The sequence below is a fragment of the Marmota marmota genome, unplaced genomic scaffold (genome assembly GCF_001458135.2).
Source record: "Marmota marmota marmota unplaced genomic scaffold, marMar, whole genome shotgun sequence".
Classification (NCBI taxonomy): Eukaryota; Metazoa; Chordata; class Mammalia; order Rodentia; family Sciuridae; genus Marmota; species Marmota marmota.
The window spans coordinates 12,737,644-12,761,142 of record NW_026000005.1 but is presented as its reverse complement, the minus strand read 5'-3'; the positions used below and the strand labels follow the sequence as shown (position 1 = coordinate 12,761,142).

The following is a 23,499-nucleotide window of genomic DNA, read 5'->3' as shown; positions in this document are numbered from 1 at the left end:
CCTCCTCCTCCTCCTCCTCCTCCTCCTCCTCCTCCTCCTCCTCTCTCTCTCTCTCTCTTCTCTCTCTCTCTTCTTCTTCTTCTTCTCTCTCTCTCTCTCTCTCTCTCTCTCTCTCTCTCTCTCTCTCTTCTTTTCTACAATCAGGGGATTGAATTCACGGCCTTGCACATTCCAAGCAAGTATCTACCACAGAAGTACATCCCAAGCACTTTTATTTTGCTTATTTTTATTTTTTAGTTGATGAGGCTGTCCTTGAACTTGTGATCCTCCTGACTCAGCTTCCTGAATGACTAGAATCACAGTCCAGCCACCTTGCCAAGCATCCTATGTCGACTATTATATATAGATTTCAGTCTTTCCTATCATCCCTGGTTCCTTTCCCACCCCAAGTTACATGTCATATTGTCTCTCTTCATATACAGATTAAGTTTCTTTGATACCAAAGTAATAAAAAGAACTCTAGTCAAGACAGAAAACTGAAAGTCAGAGAAACTAAGTATGAACATGGACCCCACCTTCTAGGTAATAGGACAAAATTCCAACTCAGATATTTACAGGTGCCTGGAACCTGTCCTGTGGTCTTGCCTTGTCATTATATGGGGAGGTCTAATTAGCCCATGAGTTGTTGTGTGTCCAGATCTATGCCATAAAGAGATAAACATAGTAGTATAAAGATATTAATTAAATTCTCCTTAAAATCTTGTGAACATTTCTGTTTAAACATTTTTAGCATGTTCAAAAATTAAGATATGGTTTTTCAAAAAGTAATGTTGTCAGATGTAATCTGTATCTGACCCTATGTTACAATCACTGCTAAGGAAATTACAGTAATTTAGAATTTATATAAGACAAAATCAAGGACAATTTATAGGTTGTATGGTAGGCGGGGACAGGAAAGGCTGATATTTTAACAAATATCATCTTAACAAAATTTTTCATTTCATCTTAACAAAAATTTTCACAATGGCAGGGAGCATTGCATCAGAAAACAGAGATGAGGAACATTTGCACTGCTAATTTAGACAACTCACACCTGATTATGAGCTGGCTTTACTGCTGTAAAGATACACATCAGACGGAATGGCCAGCCCTGTCCCCTAAAATGTGGATAAGATTTTTTAAAGCCTACTTCCTTTAAACTATCATAATAGAGTAATGTACCGAAATCCATTGCCATGGTTTATTGTAGTTTTTCTTGTTAAAGGCATTCATGATCAAATAATATTGGAAAATCTGAGTTCAATAAAGTTAAACAGGTGTTTAGTTTTATTTGATGTGTTTTGGTTTGATTTTACTGCAGGGCTCCTCAGAGCCTTTAGTATGTAAATGCACACTGTGAAGGAGTGTTTATAGGAGGCATTTACCAAGTTTAGGGTATGACAAAATTCCCTCTCCACATTTTTTTTTTTACTTTCACACTTCTTTTTCCTCCTTCCTTCCAACACAGAGACAGGAGATGCAAAGTGGCTAGGAATTATTAGCGCTTACGAGATCTACTGTCATAGATAATAGAGGGAGAAATGACTGAGGTGTATTGTGAGAAATAAATGAATAAAATGCTCAGAACATAATAGACTGGATGGTGCTAATGACATAAGTTGTAAACCACCTTAGTGATTCTTTGTAATAGAAGCCAATAGAAACCATGAGTAGCCAAAGACAGATGTGAAAAGCATTTCATCCTAAACTGATTCTAGCTCCTGGTTCAAAAAAATAAGTTTCATAATAAATTTCAAGAAAAGTAATAGACTAAGCTCTTATATAAGGCTATGATCAAAATAATAGCCATGGGAAACTATTTGAATTTTTAAATAAAAAGGACATAAAATTACATTGAGCTTATTATAGAATGTTTTGAATTTTAAGGGTTTTTTGGTTCTTTTTTTCTAAACTAGTTGCAAATTAATGGCAAATATTAACTGTTTCACTAACTGGTTAAACAAAGGGCACTTTGTGTGAAGCGTTCATTTAAAAAGCTTTAAGTGAAAAGAAAGCACTCTTTTACCTCCTGAAATTTGGATATCTATATAATGAGGAACAAGCCACCCACCTATTCACTGTCCCCAGAAAGATAACAGTCAGGGAAATATGTTATAATCATCAAGAAAACTGTTAAAAAATGTCTTTGTGTCATTCTGAGAGTTTCCAGGTTTGGGTGGGAACTTTGCATTAGTGTTATTTTAATTTCCAGTGAGGTTATGACTGAGGCCCACTGTCCTAAGATGAAATATACTATCCAGTACTGACATCTTTTAAACATGAACAATAAAAAATAATGAAGAGCACAGGAATCAATAAAAAAATAAAGAAACTTTATAAAATTATTTTTTTAAATCACAGCTCATAATTTATACATTACTAACTGTAAAAAAAAGGATAGAAAATAGTACTCTGAATCACTCTGAGTTAAAAATATCAATCAGAAATAAAGATGGTTTTTCTGAAACACTGTCATCATAAACAAAATTCTGATCCCTTTATTACATATTGGCAATATACACTTTACATATTAATATTATACATGAAAACTAATAATATTTATTGGGGGTATACTATATATCTACCTGCCTATTTAAATTATGGGATAAAATGTTAAGGTATGGGGATAGAAAGAGAAACAATATCATACTTCAAATTATCTACAATCAACTAATCAAATACTTTAATATCACAAGCACATAATTTTATTTGTACCCTCTTAATTACCTTCAATTATGCATCTAAGTACACATACATTTCTGTAATCATTCATTCATTTGTTTACTCATTCATTTATGTAAGTGTTCCCCCCAAAACCATTACCATTAAATAATACATTATTTATCTCTTCATCTTCAGAACAACCCTAGGAGGTGTTATTTTTACTCACATTGTATAAATGAGAAAACTAATTACAAACTTACTAAGTAATACATATTAGGATCAATATATATGGTAAATATCAATGATAGACTGACAGACACAGCTTATCTGTACACTGAGTTTTAGTCTTTATTCTGTCTTTAAAAACCTCTCTATCCGAAGCCCTATGAAAAATGAGCAAAAGTCCAGATACCCTTTCACTTGTCATTTAAGTATAGGGGTACCTTAGTTCTCATTCAAGAATGAATATTAAAATATTCAGGGTCCAATTCCAGAATTTTTGAATCAGAATTCCTGTTAATGGGACCTGGAAGTTTTCTATTAAATTTTTTTCAAGTAATCATATGATCAACAGATTAAAAAAAAAAAACACTGTATGTTATTGCTCTTATTTGAGATTTGATGAGTTTGGATCTTAGTGATGCTCCAAACAAAAGAGAAATAAAAAATTTTTAGGGGAAGAGCTTATATATTACCAGATACACTTTCCTTTCTCAAAGGTAAAGAAGCATTGATACAGCAGGAAATGTTGACTTGCTCCCTATGTTTTGAAATCAGTCTAAATTTTGCTGAGGCCCAAGTTGCTTGATGCTTTGAAAGCTATATTTCTTTTCTGTGAAATGCAAATAATGATATTAATTGTCTCTTTGGGGCCTTGTAGAGAAAAAATACAATTAACGTTTTTTCTTTCACAGGACAATGTATGACACGGTAAGAAGCATACTCCACATTCCTATTGTTATTAAAATTACCAGAAAATATTAGAGGTCAGGAAGGAAAAAAAATAGTTCTAATTGCCCTTGTGTCTTATTTTCCCAGGTTCTTTTGTCTATCTTAAATAATTTTTATTCTGGAATAATTTCTTTTCCTCTCCCCAAATCACATTAAGATTTGAGTATTCTCATATTTCTCAATGAGTGCTAGGGACAAATCCAGGGTCTTATACTGACTGGACAAGCATTGTGTCCCTGAGCTACATCTCAGTCCTTCCCACTAAAACCTTTTGAAAAGTTTTCTGTAATTAAAAAAAAAAATTCTCTGTGCTATTTCTACTTTAAAATATGACAACTTGACTCTATCCCTCTGCACCAGTTCTAGGGTGTGTATGCCAAAATAAAGTGCTCTAGCTCAGGATTATTGAAAACTAATATTGTATACTATTTTAAAATGAGAACTTTGTAAATGCATGATATGATTGGATCATACTCTAATTATATAATATACAACATAAGGTACAATTCATAGACATGGTTTTAAATTTAATTCAAATAAGTAAACTGATTTGACCCTGTTGGGGAAAAGTCAATGCCCTAATCCAATCATCAATACAATCTTCATTGCAATAAAATTTTATTCCTGTCTGCTTCCTTGGTGCCTAATGATGAGTCGAAACAACATACATATTTTATTTACATATTCAACAATACAATGCTCTGTTCAGTGAATGATGTTCTTCTGCCACTTGGTGGTGCTTGCCAGTTTTAAAATTTGTTTCTTGGTGGCACTATAACACTAAGTACATAGTAAGGAGAACAAAATCACAGCATTCCCATTGGAAAGGGTTTGTTTCGAACTGTTTAATAATTTAAAGAACCTCTGTGGAAGCAACTGTATTTGTTAACCAGTCACAACCAGTAATTAACTCCTTTGAAGTTTTAAGTTACTTTGGGAAAAATGTCTTAGGAAGAATACATATTACTAGAAAGCATGCCAAAATTTTACTTAGCAAAGAATTCAATAACAGTTATCCTCTGCTAAGAGGTTCTGTACAATTGTACTTAAATAGCCAAGCCCTGAAATCTTTGCAGGTCTCATTTCATTATCATAATTACTGCATAAACACTTTTAAGGACTTTTGCTTTAGTTTCAAGCATGGCTTATTTTCATAAGCCTGATTAGTTACCACACCAGCCTTGTTATGGATAATGGCATGTTCTCAATCTGTACTGTGGAGTTGTTATAGCTTGATTTACATTAAGCTTATATTTATGTTGCTGTCTCTACTGAAAGGCATCTCTGATTTCTTGCTTTTGCAATATCGCTTGGCAGTTGTATCTACTGAGCATTCCGTTTCCTTAAAGAATTTAGCTGCTCTGTCTAGAAGCCGATTTTCTGATGCCTCTAACGTCTGGTCAAATTGATCTGTTTTAATGGAGTCTTCGTCGGTGAGGAGCGAGATGCCACTGACTAGAATGCTGGGATCCGCTGCTTAATTGCCAGGAGTGAGAGACACTGAGATTCAGAAATCTTTGGAGGTGGGCGGGGGAGGGGGAGGTAGCCTTAGGATGGAGGCGGAGATGCAAGATAAAGGGATGGGTTTCACATAGGGAGAAAAAAGGATTTCTTTGAGGCACCGAGGTGCTGCACGATCACATCTCTCAAAGGAGAAGTTAAAAAGCGAGGCAGTGGGAGGAGGTCGGAGGTTAAAGTACTTAAAAAGATTGCTGGGGCACAATTTGTTTTTCTGGTGGTGTCTGAAAAAGATAGATGTTCCCAATTTTCAAAGTATTTTGGTGTCTTTTTTAAGTGATTAGGAATGGACACTAATTGCCTGTTAGATGCTATCAAACAACGCTGTGCTAAATTCAGGGGATACAGAAGAAGAGAGGAGAAAGGAAAATTTAAAGAGAGAAACACAACACAAGCTATGAAGGTTTTTGAAAGAGAAGGAAGAGACAGAAGAGGGGGGGTTGCAATTCAGAGGAAGGAGGGTGCAGAGAGAAGGGGAGAAAATCCTGAATCATTCAACGCACGCGCGCGCACACACACACACATAGAGAGAGAGAGAGAGAGAGAGAGAGAGAGAGAGAGAGAGAGAAGGAGAAAAAAATAATTTTTAAAAAGAAAGAAAAAGAAAACTCTTCCTTGCAACTCTTCCTTGTAGGGCATCCAAAACACCGCGACTGCAGTAGTGACCGAGTCGCAGGAGAAAGATGCTCCTCTCCATCCGGTCCCAGAAAGCTATGGGTCCTAAGGACTAAAAAACCATTAGGCTAAAGAGTGTGTCTAACTGCGTGAAGAATGCAGCAGGCAGAAGGCGGGTCTCGCTACGCCGTTTTGCCCAGTGCCCGCTGGAGCGAAATAAAGAAACGCGCAGGGCCAGCGACTCCTGCCAATTTAGACCTTCTAGCTTCTCCAGGTCACTGGTGATCAGGTAGAGAGACCTGCGTAAAGCGCCCAGGGCTACTGCCACTGCTGCTAAAGTGAGCCGGCTGTTCCGGGACGCTGCTTCCCAGCGGACGCTCCCGGGAACCCACCCTTGGCTTATGCATAGGAGCCCTTCCCTTCTTCTCAGACCACATGTCCCGACCAAATCTGACCTTCGAAACACATCTGGCCGCACCTTCCAGGTGGCAGCAACATACAGACTCTGGGCTGGAGAAAAGCGTGTGATGGGAGACTGGGATTCAAATCTTCCACCCCTTGGTTTGGGTCGGAGCTGCGGGAGGCCAGGAAGGGAAGAAGGGAGAAAAAGACTCGGAAGAGGAAAGAGCTTGCAAGGCTGGTTGAGCCAGCGTGGCGAGCAGCCTCGGGGTTGCAGGTTCCTGTGGGAAATGCTGCTTCCAGGCCTGCCAGAGCTGTTCTCACACTCACACCATCGCTTCTCACCCTCTCCTTCTCTCAGCTACTGTCTAAAGAAACGTCCCTGGGCTCTCCACCGCGACATTCCCAGCTTTCATATAGCTCAGGCGGCGCGCTCCCTCAGGCTTCAGCGCCGGGCGCCTACAGGACGCCCTCTTCTCCCTGCCCGCTTTCCCCTCTCTGCCCTGCTTCTGCGGCTCTTCGGCCGCCTCCACCCCCACCATCTCCTGCTGCAAGAAGACGCCATCCAGCCGCGGCGGGTGCTCACAGCCCCGGGTCACGCATATAAGAGAGGCGCAACTCTGGACCCTGAGCTCGGTAGGGGGCGTCCTGGAGCGGAGAGTGAAGCAAGAGGTATAAAGGAGTGTGGGGGTCGCCCACCCTGAAGCCTGAGCTTCTTCACATGAATTATCCACGCCTAGCTCCATTCGGGCTAGAGCCTGGCAAGCTAGCCCATCTGTGGCATCCGCGGCCGCCTCCTCCTTGCACCTCCTCACCGACCCCTCCCTCTCGGGACCTGCATCCCGCTCCACCAATCAGCGTCCGACTGCCGCCTCCCACGTGATCCCGGGCGGGCTAAGGACCTGCTGCTTCCCAAACGCCAGAGGGATGCGGGCGGCAGAGCGCGAGAGGCGGCTGCTAGGCTGCGGGGCGCTTTGACTCTCCCTCCACCCTTCCTCCTTGGGCTCCTCTCCTTTGCCTCCTGGACTTCTGTCTCCTGCGCTTTTTGGAGGCCCTTCCTTATGGCAAGAGCTTATCGCATCTCTGGAGTTGCTTCTCAGCGGAGGACCCTCTCACTCCCCGGGCTGAGCCGGGTCACTGGATGTTGCTGAAACTCTCGAGATCATGCGCGGTTTTGGCTGCTGCTTCCCCGCCGGGTGTCACTGCCACCGCCGCCGTCTCTGCTGCCACGGTCCGCGGGATGCTCAGTAGCCCGCTGCCTGGTCCCCGAAATTCTGTGTTCTTCAGAAGCCGTTTGCTGCTGCAGAGTTGCGAGAACTAGTCATGGTGCTGTGGGAGTCCCCGCGGCAGTGCAGCAGCTGGACACTTTGCGAGGGCTTTTGCTGGCTGCTGCTGCTGCCGGTGATGCTACTCATTGTAGCCCGCCCAGTGAAGCTCGCTGCTTTCCCTACCTCTTTAAGTGACTGCCAAACACCCACCGGCTGGAACTGCTCTGGTAAGCCCAGAACCCGGCCCCCCCACCCGACCCCCTTAACCATTCAGAAGAACTCTCCTATCCTGCATAGGCCAGTCGCTACCCAGCCTCCTGTTTCCCACCGCCCCAAACCTGAAACCCCCTACCTCCATCCAGAGAAAAACAGGGAGCTGTTACAGCCCCCCTCCGGGAAGTGAAGGGGGCGGGGGCTACTGGGATGAGCAGAAAGTGCAGGTGCTGGAACCTTTGAATGCTTGCACTTACACTGACGCCTCGAGGATTTTGAAAAATATACGGGATGGTTTTCTGGGTTCACTGAAAACAGTAACAACCCTATGGGAAACACTAAACAGAACATTTCCCTTCATTAGAGAAAAAGTCTGACTAGGATGAGTGAGAAATAACTTTATGAGAAAGAACAAGCGAGAAAGCAATAAATCAAATAGTGACTGCAGAAGAATCACTGATTCCTGGCAAAAGTGCCAAGAGAGTATGATGGTCTTGCATTCAAGACCAGTTCACTTAGATTCTAAAGGAGTAGGTTTCAGGAGAATCAATCTCAATCAATCTCAATATCTCTCTCTCTCTCTCTCTCTCTCTCTCTCTCTCTCTCTCTCTCTTCCTCCCTCCCTCCCTCCTTCTCCTCCCCCTTCTCTCCTTCTTTCCTTTGCTGCAAAAGACATTGTATTTGATTTTGCAGTCCAAAGATACCCCTCCTCTACTTCCCTAACCTCCTGTGTGATGGAGGGAAGTTGAGAAGGAACCGTTCACAAATTTCCCAGGCCAGAGTAGGTATGACCAAGGCTGGGAAGGCTCACATGCAGGGGGACAGAAGGTGAATTGACCTCTGTGGGCTCTGACTCCTCCATTTCCGGACAGGGTTTGGAGTGGGTCTGTTGCACCTCTTACTTGTTCAGGTCCCTTCAGAGTCTGAAAGCAAGAGCTTTGGCAGCCTTTGCTCTGCTAAAGCCTCCTAATTAAATAGGGCCATAGGATGGGAGTTGCTGCACTCCTAGCAGTCTTTGCATTTCAGTATGACAGCCTGTAGTATACCAGGTGGAATTGTGGTGTGATTTCATTGGCGTTTTAAATTCCATTAACATGCCTGGGTATTGTCCCCTAGGTCTGGTGTGTTCTAGTTTTAGCAAGTGTGCATGTAATTTTTCATCTTCTGTAAATATAATTCTGCTACAGTTAAATCTGGCTCTGAATGAAGTGACTTTCAGGGATGTATGTGAGCCAAAGTGTATGTAACTTTTGAGAGGAGGAGATGACTAACTGTAACTTATAAGTGAAAGAATATGTAGCTCTTAGTTATTACTGATCTAAATGCCAAGAGGAAAATTATTATGCATCCTTTTAATTTATCCTTTTTAAAATAAGTTGAGAATTGCAACCCTGTTACACTGGGTCAATAGATCTTTGTTATGTTTTTGGTGATTTCTAAATTTGACATTTTTATAAATTTCACGTTTTTAAAATTTATTATTGGTTTATGCATGCACATAAGCTGTTTTTGAAAGAATAAGTTCTACTTCGTAGGTGCCTTGTCACTTTTTAGATGCTTTGTTATAAGAACATTAAATAATCTTCAAGATCAGTTGTTTCAAATGTTGATGGCTTCTTAGTCCAACATGGTTTGCTTCATCCATAACTGTGGTATTATTTGGGGAAATAACTAACTGAAATGTGACATTAATATTGGCAATAGAGAAATTCATTATTGGCCTGATATCTTAAAGGGATCTGCACAAACTGAAAAGAATGGACTGGTTTTCCAGGCAGATTGTCAAGAACTTGGCACCCCCCTCCTACCCTGTTAACTTAGAGGTGATCAATCTTCATTTGAGCCAGACAGACCATCACAGAATACACTGTGCCTGTTTATCTTTATTATTGGGGCTTTGTTTCCTCTTTGTCTGGATAAATTCCAAATAAGGGATAGTTTCAGACCTTAAAAAGAACAATTAAATATGGAGAAATGGTAAAATAGCACTCATAGACTATCACCAGCTCTTTCTCAAAATGTTGAGTTTTCCAAAATATTTTTCATATATATATATATATATATATATATATATATATATATATATATACCATTTGATGAACAAAAAAAGTAAAAATAAAAAGATGATAGGTAGCAAATGTAAAACTTTCATTCACTGTTGTCAGTATTCACCCAAGCTGAAATGCACTATTAAAAGAGGATATTGAAAGAAAATTGGCTACAACATATCTGTGAAGGATGGAAATGACTGTTGATCACTTAACTAGCTTGTGAGGTTATTGGTAGAGAGTGTCCTGGTTGTTGGAATTAAAATTTAGGGAAATTCTTTTAAAGATTCAAGGTGGTCCTTTGGTGAATCTAATACGTTTTAATGACTAGAGTGTTCTCTTTAAATTTGAGGTTATGATGACAGAGAAAATGATCTCTTCCTCTGTGACACCAACACCTGTAAATTTGATGGGGAATGTTTAAGAATTGGAGACACTGTGACTTGCGTCTGTCAGTTCAAGGTAAGATGTCTTTGCATCTTCAAATTCATTAAAGGGACTATGAAGCAACCTTTTCAACCATCACTTGTCAATTTATACCTATATGAGCTAAGAGGAAAGATGGCATCAAGCAAAAGTATTGGCAAGAGAGCCAACAGATGTCAGGAAGATGTCACCTCTTGAAGAATTGTGTGTACCATACTTATCATGCCACTGGAGGTAGAAAGCTTCAGGTTGCACTTTTTATATATGCTTTCCTTTCTAGTGTGCATTTTGAAAGTCAAGAGACTGGGGGTAGTAGTCAAAATAGTTGACCAGTAAAAATTGTGGATCTGTATACTTTTGTTCCTTTCGACTTGGGATATCATATTTTGAACTTATTGCTCTTTGTTTTAATGGTCTTGGGTTTCATTCTCCTTTCAATATGATTAAATATTTAAATAATCTCTGATTAATGTGACTTTGAAACTACTGATCTAGTTTGGAAATTATGGACCTTATTAATGTGTTAACTTTTCAGTGGATACCACATTGAATTAGAACTGAATCTCCCATGAATCAAAATAAGCACATTGCATTGAATTGCAAGTCACTTCATGAACTTGAGAAAAATTCTCTTGGTCTCGTGTTATAAAGTTTTCAAATATTAAAACACAGAAAAAGTTGTATAGTAGGTATCATTAAAATTAGATTATTAGAAGATAAAACTCTCAATGTTATTATCATCATCATTTAACAAATGCTTTCTATAGTATAAATTATAAACCTTCTTTTCCTCTCAAAATATTCATATAATTATATATACCTTCAATTACATAGATGTTGTGTGAGTATTCTGTATTCACTTTTGAGTATTATTTACTTTTTAAAATATCCTTTGACATCAATATAAGATTCAACAAGGACATATGAATGTAAACAAAACTCTATAGGTGAGATAAGAATACTTTCCAAGAATATAAGTAAAAGGAAGTTATAGAACAAATAAAAACATCAATCTCAAATTCTGGTCTAAACATTTGACTTAAAGTGTAATATTTAGAATTGACTTAATGTGTAATATTTAGAATTGAAGAAATTTAAATATCTTAGACTGAATTTAACCACTCACTGAACATATAAAGGGATTCATATTTCAATATAGTTTGAGTGACTTTTACATAGACTAAAAGCTTCATAGACTTTATTTTCTTTATTCTCAGAAACACAGAAAAGAAGTGCCATTTGTAAAGTGCACCACCTCCTATGGGTGGTTACTGCTGTGACTATACTCCAGTATTAAAACCATACTGTAGTGTTAAAAACACATTTAATATGCATAGACTTCCAAAGTCTCCACTACGCTGAGCAATGTAATTATGTTCTTTCAATGAACTACAAGAGAAAATGGAACATGAGAACTCCCCAATTCATACTTCCCCAAAATGTTAACAGGAAAAAAAAGTTAGACACATCACTAATTAAAGATACCCCCCCAACACACACACAGGATTTTCTGAAAATTTTCCCTTTAACTTTGTGATTCTCATAAATGTGTCTTATTTTTGTAACCAAGGGTAGATATAATAAATGAATTCATAAACAGTATAAAATAAACTAGGAAGAAAATTCCTTAAATGGAAAGCCGTGTTCTAATATTTCACCTTGAGGGGAGGGAAGAGTAGATAGAACTCTAAATGGATGAGTGCTACTAAATGGAAAAGTGCACTTTTCTTATTAAAGGAATTGTGTTTGATTTTTCAGCTGCCACAGAAGATTCTGGTAAAATTTTTATTAAGAAAGATATTTGTGCTTTTAATATATTTGTCATTAATTTAAAAAAATTCTTGAATGGAATAGATTGTAGAAGTCAATGAATGCAAGTTTAAATAGAAACAAAAAATGTAAATTTGTAAAATGTAAAATTTTTAAAAGGTGAATTTTTAAATTTACTACTTGCTCACTACTGCTATTAATGTGTGTTTTGCCACAGTTGTCAACCTGGCAGAAGGAAATAAATATCTTCCTAGTAGAAAATTTAGATTTTGAATATACTGGGAATATAGAATAGTATATGCAATAATGAATTTGCATATACCAGGAATATAGAATATATAGTCTTCTCACAGTACTTTCATGTGAATTTATTTATTTATTTATTTTGGTTTTGTTTTTCTGCACTAGTACCTGAAGAAAGGTGAGAAGTTCTGAAAACCTACAATTTTCTACCTACAATTCTAAACTTCTGGTTCCTTTGCATTTTCAGATAGAAACATGAATTCTTCCCTTCAAAATAGGATACAAACTATAGTCTTTCTTGCTGAGCGATAATTTTAAAGAGAAATGGCCATATATGCATGTAACCTATAATGTCTTCCAATTTGTATTATTAATGACCAACTAAAGTGACTAAGGGGGATATATTAGCATTTATCCCCCTTAGATAATTTTAAGTAAATTTATTTCTACCCTTTAAACCTATTATCTCACTTATTTCTTATAACTAGGTAAATTTTTTTTCTTCTGCTTTTAAATATGAATCAGTCAAGGCTCATAAATGTAAGGAACTCACCATTAAGTGGTGATCCTTGAGTAAGAAGCTAGATCCTGACAACAAATGCAGTTTTTCCCCAAGATATTAGACATGAAAATGAAAATATCAATGACAAAAGTGCCAGATTTTTGTGGAAAATTCTAAATATATAAAACAATGAAGGTTGAATGTTCCTAATCCAATAATACAAACTTCAAAATGCTCTGAAGTTGTATATGATACTAAAAGAATTTTGGATTTTGGAGTATTTTAGATTTCAGACTTTTGGTTTGGGGATGTTTACAGGGCAATATATATGCCAGTATTCCAAAATCCCCCAAACTCTATAAAATATGAAAGAATTCTTGTCCCAGGCATTTTGGATAAGAGATACTCAATCTATACAACTATTTCTTAAGTGATTATATAAATTACAAAAATGGCAATCTCTTACATCCTACCTTCCTGTCTATATACCAAATGATATGCTGATCAATCTGGTAAATGAATTATGACAGTGAAAAATTAAATACAGTAGATAGGTGAATAATAGATTAAGAGAAGAAAGGAAGGCAAGAAGTAAGGAAGGGAGGGAGGGAGAAAGAGAAGATTGGATATAGTTACTAGTGCTCATCATACAATGATCAATAATCACCTTATAATTTTAAAATATAATGAAGCCTTATTTTCAGATTTTATCTAATTCAAATATTAAATATTTTTATTTAACAAACCATGCTTTAGATCTACAAATGTCTCATTACTAGGACTGTATAACAGAATGCACAGAGCTTAGAAGCAAAAGACAATGGACTTTTTTTTGTGAGTGTGAATCTTCAATTTGGATAAGGTTCAATGGAAACATTTCATCTCTGCTTTCTTTGCCATTAGCTGAGCTCACTCAAAGGCGAGGTGCTCTATGCATGTTAGGGTTTTAACTTGTGTCTGAGTACCAGCAGGGGACCTTGTTTTTCTCCATGTTGATCTCTATATGGGCTACTTTAGCCTTTCTCATAACACAGAGGCTGATAATCAAGGGAAAATATGCTGGGGGTGGGGATTTCTTTAAATGACCTAACTCAGGAAGCCACACAGAGTCCCTGTCACCATAATCATAGGTCTGCCCATTCTTGAAGGGTAAAATTTTTACATTCAAGGAAATTCAGCCACAGGGAAGTAAAAGTTGCTTATAGAGTGGTCAAAGGACTGCAACATACGCAAGATTTTTTTTATCAATTTCTTTCTTGGAAGAGAAATATACCATATTCCAAGCCATTCTTCCTAAGCCTTTGACAACCGGGAATATAACAGAATTCACTTAACATCTGTTGAGCACCTTCTACATGCCAGACTCTGTGGAAGGTGCCGACAATATATAAAACATAAGTCATACATAGCTTCTAGATGCTGAAATTTCAACTAAAAACCCCTATTAACCAAATAAGCAATAAACCATATGAAATACTTTTAACATAATTTTTATTCCTTTGTAGCAGAAATGAATTCCATATATTCCATTATACCAAGTTATTGAATGTGGTGTGGTAGATTGCTGATATCATAAGTGATGAAGAAATTCGGAACAAAATCATTTTATTGAAAAACACGTATTTAGAAAATAAACTTGAGATTTTAAACACATCTTAGGCAAAATAGAATCACTTTTTCTTCTGTGAGGAAGTTTGCCCAACACATACATTTATGGACCTAACCATCTGGGTTTGAATCTTGTTTTTTTTTTTTTTTTTAACCATCCAACAAGGTAGACTTTAGCAAATCACTAACCATCTGAATTTGTCCCTTCACCTAAAACTGAGCAATATCATCATTACTAATCAAAACTATTTCCAATAATTTTGTATATTTTAATATAGGGTTTAGCATATTTTCATGCTGTTATCTTGTTTTTATTTTTTTTCCCCCTAACTCTAGAAATTCCCTGTTTTGGTGTTAATGTTAGTGACTGCTAGTTAAAATACATGTCATAAAAGCCAAATAATTTACATTTCTTATTATAATGAGATTTCCAAAGTATTCCCTATTTTAAGAGCATAACTTTGTTAATTCCCCAATTATCCCAGTTGACAATTTCAAAAGAAGAAACTAAACTATAAACTTGTTAAATATTTAATTTTTGAGTAATATAAATAAGGCATACACCAAGACAGGGAAATAGGAAGACCTAGCACTTGACCCCCACTCTTGAATGCAAATGATCTAGATATGTCCCCTTCTTGTGTTATTCATGTTATGAGCACAAGTCATGGTACTAAAGGCCCAAAGCATTGGGGTGATAATCTACAGTTAAGCTCTTTTCAGCTCTGTACAAATCTCCCCTTGGCTTGTGCATGGAACTTGGCAGCTCTTGTTTTAGAACTGTTCACATTTGGCTTACTACATTTCTCAGAAAAGACATATGAACACTTTATCAGTTTATTCGATATTTTAAGATGCATATCAGCATTGTGTAATAGCACTTGACAGAGGTAATAAATACTCCCCACTCCCCACTCCAGGTCCACTGACTCTTCTTTTGAGTATTCTGTAGAAGTGCATGAGAAGGCCAAATAGAGAAATTTTTAAGGATGGGACAGAAGAAAATGTGGACCGAAATAATCTACACTTGAAGTATTTTAATTGGGGGTGAAAATAGAGATTAAAAGATAGTCAGTGGCAAAGAATGTCAGGACCCACACATGGGTTTAGCTGTCCATCGCAATTTTGACTCTCATGTGTCTACTGAAAGGGTTAGCAAGTCTGTTGGCTATAACATTACCAGCTGTTGCCTTCTTTCCCATCTCTCCTCCATGTGCTCAGAGCCCATCATAGTGTTAGCAAGCCCCATAAATCCTTCCAACCTTCTTTCATCCCAGGTCCTGAACACAGCATGTGTATCAAGCACCTATCCATTCACTTGCCTTCCTGGCCATGGTTCTGGCATGAGCACAGGTCCCCTTTATTTGTTTTACCTTCAGTACTGCTCATTGGAAAATTCAGCTCTTTGCTCACATTTTGTTCTTGCCTTCTGTCTTGAGTAGCAGAGGAGATGCTCACTCCTATGGTAGGTCAGTATTCAGGTACAAGATATATATATATCTTACACCTGTGGAAGACATCTCTTACACAGGGCAGTCTGTCTGTCTACCCATCCATCCATCCATCCTGTGAAAGCTCTTACACAGGTATCATCCAATAAGAAGTAAATTGCTCATTGCCCTAAAAATTAATGAAAGATCAGCAAAAAGTTTTAATCAAATTAGTGTTTATAAAATCTAATGACATAAATAAACAGTGTCTGGAAATGAAAGGTATAACTGTGGAAAGGAATTATTACATAGAAGGTTTTCAGAGTGCCTACAATTATAAATCATAGAAAGATGAAGAAGATTTCTAAAATATGTACAAAATCTTCCTGTTAACAGTTATTGCCATACAATTTGGATTTACTGTATAGAGGAAAGTAGATCATAGTTAGCAAAATATAATATTTAAGTTATCCAGTGATTAAAAAGGAAGACTCATAAGACTTTCATTTCAGAGAACATTGATTTATACCATTTATAAATTTGTCAGGATGACTAAGCTATTTTACATAAAGGCAAAGAGCAAGACTTGATTGGGAATAAGAGCGATAGACATGATGAGAAATTAGAGCATAAATGCATCTCAGGTTTTTATCAATTGGATTCTCACCTTATTAAGAGTTCATTTGTGTGCATAAATCCTATGTTTAATTATTATAGTCTATGTTTACTTATTATAGAGTTTTAGGATTAGAATCACATATATATGAAAACCTTCTTAGTGACCTCACTAAATTGTTGATTTATTTTGTATGTATTGTACATTTACAGCACATTAACAGTCCAAATACAATTAAAAATAGGAAAGAGAAAAGTGTTTTTGCATGAATCTATGCATGATTTTCCTTCCTTAGTTTCTGGCATAGGTAAGCATTTATAAATAATCATCTTGATCATTACATTTGTTATAATTAAACAATGAAGTGCATCAGTAGTAGTAATCATGAGATAATCACATCCCTGGTGTAATTAGCAGGTATAGGACACAGCCAAGTATCTCTAATGCCTTGGAGTGTGATTATATTATGATGACTATACTCGGTAGGTTGCCTAATTTCCCTTGTAAAAATGTGTACTTTTTGGCAATGAGGTTGTTTTTAAAAATTAACTTTTCTCTTTCTGAAATATATATTAATAGGCATGCTTTGGAATTGTCACTAAAGTTTACATATAGTTCAGATTTCTTGAATTTTTTTTTCTCTGCAATCCTTAGTCTGTTGCTAGACTATATCAACAGCAATATCTAATGCTGGAAAGTTACATAAAATGAACTAATAAGTCAGTATCTCATCTGAGTATTCAGAAATTTGCAATGATTAAAATTCAATAGGAAAAAAAAAACAAGAACATTTTTAGTATCTTAGTTACATCCTTCTGCTCCCCACACAGATAAGCATTACCTTGTTTTCAACATCTAAAATATTATATTGTTTTGATTTTTTTTTCTTCCAAGTCACGTGGGCTGTATATCAGAAAAACAATATTAAATAGCACGGGTACATTTGTTGTTTTATGTTTTGCATGCAACTGATTCAGTCACTTTGTTTTTGATCAACTGATCAATTTAGATACATCTTGTTACTCCACTCTAAATAAAATCACTGTTTGACTGATTTGACACAGCCTTTGTGTAACTTTAAGAGATGCACTCACAAGATTAAAGACTTATAGGATAAAATGGCATCACTGAAACTGAAGACAATGGTTTGTTTTGTAAGTTGTTATTTCTGTTCAGGGTTTCAGAGGGATGCTGACTCTAGTACTAAACATTAGCTTCCATCTGTGTTCTCCAGTGCAACAGTGACTATGTGCCTGTGTGTGGCTCCAATGGGGAGAGCTACCAGAATGAATGTTACCTGCGGCAGGCTGCTTGCAAACAGCAGAGTGAGATACTTGTGGTATCAGAAGGATCGTGTGCCACAGGTATGTATGTGACCCTCCCTGAGACCTTCTTATGGATTCTGAATCCAAAAATCATGTCTTGTGCTTCCTATTGTCTTCAAATAAATAATTCAGACTCCATATTAACTAGACAAGCCACTTATTCTTTGGTACAAAATATTGCACTATTCTTATTGTCTTTTTACATTTTAATCACTCTGAACAAAAAAGAAATTGCGTCATAAGGACATTGGCAGAATTAAATAATATGTTATTGAATAAGGTACTGATAGTTTAATATGTATAAGTGGAAATCTTGATTGACTGCTCAGGTACCAAATATGTAGAAATCTATCTATGCATGCATAAACTTTGTTTGTTTAGATAAATATAGCTATGTCCTGGAGGGCATCTTTGAAGGTTTAAGTTCTGAAGTTAATACCTAACATTAGCAGCTCAACAAAATGCTCTTCTTACCATTTAGCAGATTATATTGAAGAATGTATTGGTAGTAGATATAATTGATAATGACATCTGTCTTTTCTGACAGTTAACTTGGAATTTTATAAAGCTTTTTAGCTGTTATACCAAGGATGATATAAATAAAGGGGGAGAGTGACATCACATGCTCATTAGCTTTCCGTGTTTTCCTTTTGTGCAGTGGTTGTTAAAGCTTAACAGCATTATAGCAGAAAAAACAAGAGGGGTACAAGCCCAGCTTAACAAAACTATTCTTTAAAATCGAGCTGAGTCTTTAGGTTAGATTTTATCATTGGTACTTGTATTAAAGAAACTTCCGTGTCTTGTAAGAGTCATCCTTAATGGCAAATGGGGATCTTTCTGGAAAGTCATAATTTCTGAGAATTTGACTTATGTAAATTTATTGAGAAAAAATAATAATGATATAAAATGAACTTTTTTCAATGGTATAAATAGAAAATGGTTTTGAGATAGACCTATTTTATTGAAAATTTCCTCTGAGATAGCAGTTATTTCTGTTTAGCACATTAGGTTAAAGGATGTGTGTTTGGTGTCTGGGAAAGAGTGGAAAAGGAACAAGGAGAAAAGTCTCATATTCCTTAGATTGTCTTCTGCCTATTGATTGTTAATGGTTAATAATATTCTGAGATGTACTCATGACCACCAAGGTTTCTCACACTGAACAGAAGAGAGTTGGTGCTATTTCTCACAGTGATGTGCAGGCTTTTGGATTTGGTTTTGGTTGTTAAGTAGTCTTTTCTCCTAAATGATTCTAGGCCCCTATGCCTCTAGATGTGAATGCCCTTTCTGAATAAGCATTTGCTGCTTTTTATTGCTAGCGCACCCTTGGTCTTGAGTGAATAGTAACAAATAAAAGTGACAGCAATGCATAAGTTTCATGGGCTTCCCAAGTACAGTGGGGAGAGAAGGAGACACCCCTGTTGCTCTCATAATAGAGGTGGGAAAAACAGAAAGAAAGGCAAGAAGCAAACTAATTGTGTGAAAATTCAGTCAGCCATACTAAAGGAACAAAAAATGAAAAATAACAGTTTAGGCCAAATGGAATTAAAAAAAAAAAGAAAGAAAGAAACTTAGTCTCCCAGAAACCAGGAAAAGTATAGAAAAGTCCCAGAATATTGAGGAAAGGATTTGCTCCTCAAATGAGGCAATAGTCTAACAATAGACCAGAAATTAAGGTTGTGGCAAATTATATTTGTTAGCTAAGACCTGTCTTTCTGACTTGCCAGCCTCTTAGGAGTGCACACAATCACATTCTCCTGATTCATTCAAGTCTTTTCATTCTAGTCCCTGATGTGCTGGATGATACTATGGAAATAAACACTTAGCCAAGTTGAAAATGTAATCACAATTGAGTAAGCTGTCCTGAGCTCATTCACACACTTAGATTCCACAGTATTCAATTAGTAAGCTAGTTCTGCTGAATGCATTTTCCTCTGACTAGCAAATCAAAAATGTTTTTGATTTGAGAGATGAGGCAAATACCAAAATAATTTCAATTAAACAGGTTTAGCTGTAAATAAATTGAAGATCAGAATCTTTTTATCTGAAAGAGTTTTACATGCTTTTTTCTTCATAGATTTTCCATTTTTTTTATGACTGTTTGACACTGACTGAAAGTGGTAAATTGTGATCTTTAGGAATAATAAGGTCACAGAATATATAATTTTATGTTAATTTTATTTCATTGAACTTAGATATATATTTTTTTGTCCACAAAATATTTTTTTTCTACTGGGCAGTTTCCTCATGGTCTCACTGTCACTTTAACTTTTTGCCTTGTGGGAAATGCATTAACTAGGAGCCCAGATTCAGATCCAGTAACATAATATATTTTCATAGGTATTCTGTCATCCTCATAAGTCCTTAGTAGGCTGCTGATCTCTGGTTTGCCAAGATGACTCATCTTATAATTGAAAAAACATTAAAGTTTCCCCTATTTTCTAATGATGCCATGGACTGAATGGGTTCATTGTCCCAGTCTTTTCCTGTTTTTTTCCCCAGCTCTGTATCTGGAGTCAAATCAAACATGAAATGTCTTAAGGACCATGTCCCTTGAATATTTAGAAACATATATGGAAAACACAAGCCATAATACTACCGCCACTTTTTTTCTGAGTTCCCACAGCCACGTTTTTTAGAAAACCTATCAATGAATATGCAAGATGTTTATTCAACATATTATTATGTTCCAGACTGTGCTTAAACATTTAAAATAAGCTATTTTACAGTTAGTCTCAAAATAGTCCAATGAGATAGGTATCATTATGCCCATTAAATAGAACAATAGCTTAGGAAATCTAAATAACATTCCTATGTCATTCGTTGAGTGATGTTTAGAGCTGGGAACCCATAAGCTTTTGGGCATTTTCTCTTATGTGCATGTAAGTATAGAAGAATGGCTCATAATACATTGCCTGGATGTACACAAGTTTATGATTTTAATAGAAAATGACAAAGTATACATTCAACTTAAATATAGTAGATGTATTAGCACTATAATACTATAACTTGTGATTTCATTCCTGATAAATACAAATAATATGGAAATAAATTTCTAAATTAATTCAAATAAAGTCAATAAATTTTATCTGTGAAAGAATACTAAAAGGAAATTTAGCAAATATGGACTATTTGTGCAACTATTTATCCAAAAGGAATGATGTTGAGACTTATGATTATCAGTCCAGTTGGCAAGAATATTCTCCAATGATGGAGATGAATGCATTAGTTTTTCTTGATCTGTTATCATTATATTATGTAAACATGATTAAAGTATTTGTATGGTTCTATATTTACAAGAAATATTTTTATTATAAATTGATTTCACAAATTAGCTTGCCTTTAAGGAAAGATATATGTCATCACATTAGCAAATGTCTAATAAATCAACATTTTGATGTAATACAGTCTCAGAACCTGTGAATTTACTTAAAGTGAGTCTCCACTAAGTCTAACAATTTCACTGCTGCTCCTTCAGGGAAGTTTTAATGCTGTAACATGGAGGACTATTGGGGAGGCATGTGTTCTTCCATTTGTCAACTTTCTTTGGATTTTTCATTCACCATGATACTTTCTCTGTAGTGTCTCTCAATACTATGTCATGGAGGCAGACAAATAGAAGTTTTATTTCAATATAACTAAAACATCAAGTAAAAATTCATAGAAGTAACATTGGATATAAGTCTTGAATCCAGGTTGAGATTTCAATGTGGGATGATGGCACATCAGACAGAGGATTTCAATGTTAATCATACTCCTATTACTAACTGTACAAATACAAAATTCAATGTATTTAGAATGTGAAGAAGTTCGGATGCAGAGGGAAGGTGATGTCTACATGTGATAAGTAAAAGCAAATGGAAACTCAGTGGTCTTGACTGAAACTAGAAAACTGGGTATTTCTGAGTTCTCAGACAACTTTGGTCAATTTTAGTCATGTGGAAGAGTGGGGAGAGAAGTAGAGAAAGAGAAATTCAGAAGGGGATGATTTTTTTTCTTCCAATATCACTTAATATATACCCAATTTTAAACCCAAAGATGCAAGTTAAGTTTATTCCTTTCTTCATTTCAAAAACAAAGTACAATTTAATTGTAGATAAAAGTATCAACAATTGTGGTATTTGTTAAACGTTATCAATTGTATAAAAATTTTATCTTTAAACGTTTTCACTTTGGTCATGTGAAATTTGCAAGAATATAAGCCTTACCTATGAGTTTATTTACTATTTGTTTAGTTTTTAAACACTTAGTTTTTTGGACTGTTTAATTTTGAAAACTTATTGTTAAAGCCATTCATTTTTAATTTTTATGTTGCTAAAGTTTTCAAATTTAGCCTGATTAAAATAAAAATCTGAGGAATTTTGTACAGTAAAGTTTAGGAATTTTCCTAAAGGTGGATAATTTTTTTTCATAAACTTTAAGAACAAAAGTGACAGGAAACTAATTTTATGTATTATGTTAGTAGTAATTGACAAATAGGTGTGACTATACATTATCAGATTAATTATCAGTAATTTTCACAATGATATTACAGGTTTAGATTAAGAAAGTAAACTTGAACTTTGAAATGTCAAATTTTTAAATATTTTTTCCAGTTAATAAAAATTCTGTTTTTTTGTTTGTTTGTTTGTTTTGTTTTCTCCTCCCAGATGCAGGATCAGGATCTGGAGATGGAGGTAGGATGTAGCTATTTTTCTATACTTAAAAACTCAAGTGGATATTATTATGGATGTTTTCTTATGTATATTCTATTACAAATGTCTCAGATAAATTTACATTTTTTGTTTTAGGAAAAGAGAAAACAAAAATCATTCTCCTTGCTAAGAAAATGTATCTACCATGCAAATTAGTCTATTTGTCAATCATATACTATCTCCATTTCATCTTTTTTGTTCATTTACTTGTGTGTGAGTAAGCTGTCCTTGAGACAGACTCAGAATGTCAAAACTTCCTAAAAAAAATAAAGTTTTCATGCATATGTGTGAGGACAAAAAGATTTCATGAGGAAATCATTTAGATTTGCATTTTTTAAAGTACGTAACACTTAATAAAAAAATACGTAATACTTCCTTCAATGCCAATGTACTAATATTAACACACATATAATTTTCATATAGTCAATGTCTTAATTACCAAATTTGTAGTTTGAAATTAAAAGAACTTTCATTCATAATAGAAAAAAATGTCAAACAAATTTAAATCAATGAAAGCAAGACATTATCTTTGCTTTATTGGTTACATGAAAATATAATTCTTTTCCATAAAAATATGATACATATTTTTTTATTAAATTTTGCTTGTAGGAATATGTAAGAGAAAGGTAGAAAATTTAAAATTTGGATCTAATGTACTTAGAACCAAATGAAGATTCTAATGCTAACTAATTCTAAATGTCTCAAGTGCTTTTCCAAATGAAGGCCAGGTGAAATTCTACTTTTATGTGCATAAACCAAAACAAAAACCTAGATATAATTTCAAGATTAATAACAAACCATTAATAAAAATATAAATATCTCAAGGGCTTCTTAAATTTTGTAAAATAATTAAATGTATGATTTTGAGTTACGTTTTAAATGCATAGTTTGAAGAAGACTGTGGATTTAGGAAAAGCAGATTTTTAATGCACAGTTATTTAGTTTGAGAAACTTTGAAGATTTTTCAAGTTGCCTCATGTAACTTATTAGTAAAAGGCTTTACTAATTCAAATAAACTACACTTAGGGAACACAATTAGAGCAGCATATTGGAGCATATTCCCTGCCCCCATAAAGATTAAAACTGAACAGGAGTCAAGACTCAAGCATGGACTGCATTTCAGCATCACATGATATTGGACAGTCACTTGAGTTTTGGACAGTCTTTCTCTACTTCAAGAAATTAAGTTGACCCCCAGCCCCAGTCTGGTTGATTAATATGCTATTCTCAAGG

The 23,499-nt window shown here is 35.7% G+C and overlaps 1 protein-coding gene across 2 annotated transcripts in view; it reads left to right on the top strand.

Moving 5' to 3' along the window:
- Positions 1–6,276: 6,276 nt before the first annotated feature.
- Tmeff2 (transmembrane protein with EGF like and two follistatin like domains 2) overlaps positions 6,277–23,499 on the top strand; it is a 257,940-nt gene continuing 240,717 nt past the window's right edge. For both annotated transcript variants that reach the window (XM_048808203.1, XM_015481170.2), the window contains exons 1-4: positions 6,277–7,621; positions 10,008–10,117; positions 17,485–17,614; positions 22,222–22,248. In XM_048808203.1, the coding sequence (XP_048664160.1) occupies positions 7,450–7,621; positions 10,008–10,117; positions 17,485–17,614; positions 22,222–22,248 (439 nt within the window). In that variant the 5' untranslated portion in view covers positions 6,277–7,449. The remainder of the gene's footprint in view (positions 7,622–10,007; positions 10,118–17,484; positions 17,615–22,221; positions 22,249–23,499) is intronic.